The sequence below is a fragment of the Anopheles bellator genome, chromosome 1, assembly GCF_943735745.2.
Source record: "Anopheles bellator chromosome 1, idAnoBellAS_SP24_06.2, whole genome shotgun sequence".
NCBI lineage: Eukaryota > Metazoa > Arthropoda > Insecta > Diptera > Culicidae > Anopheles > Anopheles bellator.
This window is the reverse complement of record NC_071285.1, coordinates 8,854,224-8,860,150: the sequence shown is the minus strand read 5'-3', so window position 1 is coordinate 8,860,150 and position 5,927 is coordinate 8,854,224. Positions and strand designations below refer to the sequence as shown.

The following is a 5,927-nucleotide window of genomic DNA, read 5'->3' as shown; positions in this document are numbered from 1 at the left end:
GTCAATATTATAATGTAAATTCACTCCAATTTTGTTGCTTTCAGTTATGTAATTATTTAACATATTTAATACATTGTTTAATATGTAATTATTTAATTTCTCAACCAAAATGTGAGCTGTCAGTGACAAGTTCCCTCGAAATGACTTCGGTCGATACTCACTCAGTCGTTGACGCTTTTTTTGTCATCAAAATTGAACAAACCAAAAACTACACGGGGCTCGGGTGATGCAATACAAATTTTGGAAGAATCATTTAACGTGCTTTATTTCGGTGTCTGTCAAATCAGCCATAGGTCCAATATATGCGAACTGCTTCGCAACACTCTATCGATACAGAGGGAAGTGATTTGGATTTCTTACGGGGGATTCGCTGTTTTAAGTTTGCCTACGCCACAAGGACTCAACCCTAGCGGTATCTCTACCATTATATACGTATGTATGTGTGTATAATGTTTTGAATGCTTTTGTTTGCTCGTTCCCGATTCCGATTAACCGCTGTTTCACCGCCAGAACCTAGTCGATTACATATCGGAGTGCCCCGTTGGGTCGCCTGCTAAATCCATTCCATTGCCGATCGCGCCACTAGTGTATATACCGATGTGTTCGTATATTATCTAATCAGTCTAAGAATAATCACCAAGGTTTTGCTTCTTTCTAGCAGAGACATTGCTGTGTCTTGTTTTTCTTTTCCAGTAGTTTTGATTATCTTTGGAAGGGACTCAGTATCAGTAGAGTTGTTTTCAAATGTTCAAACTAGCTTACATGAAGTTTAAAACAAAATGAATGAAAATGTCGGAACCCATTTGAAAAAAAAATATAAATCCCTTCGCATTTCGTCGCATTTATCCAATGTGAAAAGAAATAGATTAATGACTAGAGTAGAATAGCAATTTTTTAACGGTATCCATCGTGCAGCTTAATTATACAGTTCAACAAGAGCTCAGTCAATATTCCAGGACCGTTAGTTCGTGGACTCCGTTTCGTTACTCCACATGATCATGTGTTCCAAAAGGTTGCGTAAAAAGGTTCGTAACTTAATGTAGACGATCAGCGCGGGGCACACTTTCGCGCGGGGACTTCAAGAGGTCAGCAAGCAAATCGCGAGTGTGCCGTTTGTCACAAAAATTGGAAATCCTAATCTCATCCTATCCAGCATTTATGCTTCAGTTCTCAGTTCTGTGTGTTAATACCACAAGGGTCTCTGCCTCGGGATCTACTTACCTTGGGGCCGACCTAAAGCCAGACAATTACTCCTGGAAAGTTGGTTTCTTGTCCACGTTGTTGTTGTCATCGTGCATTGTTGTGGTCGGGGGAACCGGAGAGAAGTGGGCCGCAAACTTGTGTTCCTCGTATGTCGTTACCGGTGGTGTGCCGGGACCGACGGGACTGTGGCCATAGGCTCCGGGGTCCCCAAGAACCAGACCGGTTGGACCAGCGACACTCGTACCCCGTCGCATCCAATCCGGACTTGGGGCAGTCGTACAGCACTCACCGACACCCGTGTCCGGTGTGGCTTTGGTAGGAGTGCCCCGTTCGCGGGGTCCCAGTTCCGTCGGGTCGTCCAATCCTAGAGTACTGCGGATACGCCGGTTGATAGCTTCCGCCGTGAGCGTGTAGTTAATCGGGCTCAGCAGATGATGACCGTACGGATCCAGTGCCCCAGTGGCCGGGTGTCCATCGAGCAGTGCTGACACCCCCATCGGATCCCCCGAGCCCCCGAAAGCACCTCGGAGGCTCTTCTCGAACGAAAGATATGCATTGTCGTAGTAGTTGGCCGCAACGGCTGCAGCTGCGGCGGCGGCAGCGTTCGAGAATTTGGGCTTTTTGCGAGCCCCGTGCTGTGGTTCCGGTGGCCCCCCGGGTCCTAGCTCCCCAGCACCGGCCGGTGCGTGGCTGGGAGAGGCAAAGAAATTGGGTAACTCCGCGAGGTGACGGTGCGAACGCTTCCGGGAGTAATCCGATAGAGACAACGGATGTGGATGATGGTGCTGAGCTTGCTGCTGCTGATGATGATGATGGTGATGATAGTGCTGCTGCTGCTGCTGATGATGAGCGTCATCCAACGGGGAGAGCGATGGCTGGCGAAGGTCCAGCGTTTCGGTGTCGGGAAGCGCTGCGGCCGCCCGGAAAGCGGATACGAGCTGGCTCTCCAGCACATCCGGTCTGCCACGATAAGAAAAGCGGTCAAACGGTGGATGCAAAACAAAAGTGTACCAAAATCGAAATAAAGGAAAAACTTTGGAAAATCTGCGGGAGGAAAAAAATACTGTCGGTTTGGCGGACAATTTTATCACAACGCATCCGCAACACTCCGATGCACGCTGACGAGTGGACACGACGGATCGACGACGGATTGCTCAATGGTTTTACATACACACTCATACGCTACATGGGGGGCGAAATACGTTAGGGTGGACAAATGGGAGCTTACCGAACCAGTTACAAATTTACCTCAATCCTGGTGAATGGTGCCGGGCCGCCGGATTCCTACGGTCGGCAGATTATACTCACAACATTACAAAAACCCGAACCACACGACACTATCAGCTGTTGGTGGTGGGCATTCCGATGCTGGATGCTGGACTTCCGGTGCCGGATGACTTCGTTGACAAACCACACGCAAATATGAAGTCCACGATTATCGCCAAGAATGATCTGTTTCGCAATGTAAAAAGTTGTGTGCTGTCCACAAATGTTGGAACCATTTCAGACGATTTTCATACCAATGAGAGCCTGTACTGTTGTCAATGGCAAGCGTTAGGCTGTGAATAAAACAGTCGTAAATTTTAACCTCATTTCAACAGCATGAGAAATTTTAATAATAGCATTAAATGTAAAGTAAAAGCCCTAAACAAATTATGATAAAATAATAACACTTTAACGGAAACATTATCACACTTTTTGCAATAAAACTATTACAAGATTCTAATATTTTGTACAAGCGTTTTATCAAGCACAATTGTTTCAACCCACTGCTGAAACCAGCTAATCACAAATGATTAATGTTAATCGGTCTAAACATTGTTTGCATAATAATACTGTTATAAACAATAGATGATCGATGACGTATCTGTTTTTTGTCATTCGTTTTGCAGTAGATTTTGTTTAGTTCAGAACGTTTTAATGAAAACTAAATTATTCCATAATTGTCTTGGAAGTTAGGACCTCAGTCGCACGTTTAAGAGATGTTCCGATCGATTTCTGCTTCGAACCAATGCTTCTGCTTCGAATCCTCACACAATTTTTAACATGCTGAGCTATTTTCACAAAACTTGAAACTTGGAGCATCAACACTACAATCATTTCAAGGCCCATCATTTCATAAAATCGACGCTGAAAAGAAGCGGCGATCGACGCCGTTAAAAAACAAGTGAGGGTCCTTTTATCCACTAGCACACCAACGGTAACAAGTTTCCGAATTGTTTTCTCACGTTTTACTGTAAACTATAAATTATTAGCATAACATAAAGCACACTCTAAAATGCACAACGCTTACCAGAGCACCATTGCTTCAGTAAAACTTTTCGATTCCAGTTTTTTAATTCCTCACAAAATCCGCGTGATTTTTGGCGCCAGATTGTGCACCGTGCCATTTTCGTTACAGGTCGTCAGAACTGGCCCTTGCCGACCGGTGACGGGACCCACACTAACGTTCGTGGAGCCCACTGGCAGAGATTCGTGGTTTCGACAATGCTCCGAATCGTGCTCCGAGTTCGCCACGAACGCCTTCGGTGCCTTCCCCTGTCGGGGAGTTGGCGGCGCATGCCCTCTGGCGATGAAGTCCTACCCGGGTGAAGAATCATGAATGGGTCGCCAGAGGTAACGATCGCAGGAGTAGTCGAGGCATGCTTTCGGCATGCGGATCCAAACAAAACAAATACCACCACGTGATGTGCAAACCCCGGGCGGACCGATGATGCACCCCGAGAGCACCGTGGACACCGTTGGCGCAAATGCAACTCCTCCTCAATCGGATCGGTGTGTTCGGATTTTGTCACATAGCCAACGCCGCTGTAGCGCCGTTGATAGCACCACCTTCTTGCGAATTTCTATTCTCTATTATATAAAATTATGCACATTTATTGTTATTATGGGCCCCTTGCCTTCGGTGGGCTGCAATATGTTGGCTATGTGCACATAGCGGGGCCATGTTGGTTGGCTGCCAAGCTCGAAATAAAATGGAGATAAGCGGAGCCCACAGCACAACAACCGATGCCCGGCCCCAGGATGGTGCACGAAGGATAGTTTATAATTACTATTGCAAGCGGCCATGTTTTATTTTGGTGCGATGTAGTGCAGCAGAAAAGGTTTTTCAGCCCTAACAATGCCGTTAACTGAATATCAATGTAATACAGCTAAGAATTTTCTCTATACAAATTAAAGTGTTGGAATATATTAATCAACGAAATCTGTCCTTTTGTCACAAGTGAGTAGCAATGGGTCTATGGTCTCTTTAATCTTCATTTGTGGCAATTTACGTTCCTTTTGCCCATCTGCAACATGGTGAAAGTTGGCGATAAGGTTTCGATTGGACAACAAAAGCCCTCTCTTCTGGAATGCTGCAGATTGGTATTTTCGAAAGACCATGGGCATCCAATAGTTTTCACGTATGAAACCATCCATTTGACGAAGCGTAAAGCTTTGATAACATTGCCTAAGGGCTATGCTCAAAAGCCTGCGGTCTTGTCCTTGTAGAAATAAATAACCAAAACCTATAGACACTATCCGTGATATTGGTGTGCAATTTCTGCAATTGCAATTTCTTTCTTGAAACCTGAATATTACACGACCACAAATGATAATAATGGTTACAAACAGGATGATTTATTTATCTCTCCTACCAAGCTGATGCTGGCCCCAACGTAGCGGTCCTCCGATGATCCATCCTTCTCGAAACCACACAAACAACAACCTCTGCTATGCTGCAAAACCTGCGAAAGGGACGACTGGCAATCGATACTCACCAAAAACTGCACCGGACAACCGGAAGCACCTGGAAACCTGTAAGTGGTCGCCCTCGGACGCGCTGCTGCCGCCGGGAAGCCGTTCGCTCGGACAGAGACACGGGGCTCGGGATCGGAATCGCTAACCGCGCGCTAACCGAAGGACAGCTTGACACACTCTAACCGACTGACAACGCCTGAAGAAGACTGTCTGCAAAATATGCTCTCGAAAGCACCGCCACACCAAGACTGAACCCTAGTGCGGCCCCGGAGGGCCCCTTTTTATAGTCCGAGGCCCGGCCCGGGCATCCGGGACAGATCATGGGCTCGCTGATCGTGGGGTCGACGTCGAGTGTGTTTGACGACCGATTACGCCCGTTTAAGCCAATTACGGCGATCACCGTGGCGGTCAATGGGGCCCCCGGTTGGCGTTGGTGCACTGGACTGGCCAGTTACCGATTTCGGTATTACGACACCATTCACGGATCGTTAAAAGTAATTGAAAAATATACTCATCAGCCCCAACGAGGAGGGGGTCAACCACGCCAGTTAAGGTATTGCACTAGGGGCTCGAGTTAAATCTCGGGCCCGCCCTCACTGGTGGACAACGGATTAATGGGGACCGTGTCGGTTTGAGGCATGTTGGGCCTAGGTACAGTGCTTGAATTTTAAATCTGCCAAATAAGGCGATCACTTGCAACGACTTTTTTCAAGTGTCGATTGTGCACATTCTTGAGATTCTTGATTAACAAAGTATTTGGTAGAAATTTCATTTATTTTGTATCTGACTACTAACGGCATCATTTCTTACATTGAGCTTAGCTTAAACTAAATACTAAATGCCAATAAAATAAGTATTTTGTATCAATTTTGTAGAGACATAAGGTCAGTAGACAGGGACGATTGGAAAGGAGCGAGATGTAGAACTAACTCATTTATTCATCTACAGTATTAAATTTTTAAAAAAGAAAGTTTTCAAATTTC

The 5,927-nt window shown here is 46.0% G+C and overlaps 1 protein-coding gene across 1 annotated transcript; it reads right to left on the bottom strand.

The window, feature by feature from the left end:
• Positions 1 to 226: 226 nt before the first annotated feature.
• On the bottom strand, positions 227 to 5,584 carry LOC131216771 (atrophin-1-like). Its single transcript, XM_058211350.1, has 2 exons — positions 5,542 to 5,584; positions 227 to 2,356 (listed from the first exon to the last, which is right to left on the bottom strand). Exons 1-2 carry the CDS (start codon positions 5,582 to 5,584, stop codon positions 1,248 to 1,250), a joined length of 1,152 nt encoding a protein of 383 aa, XP_058067333.1. The 3' UTR covers positions 227 to 1,247.
• Between the last annotated feature and the right edge of the window lie 343 nt (positions 5,585 to 5,927).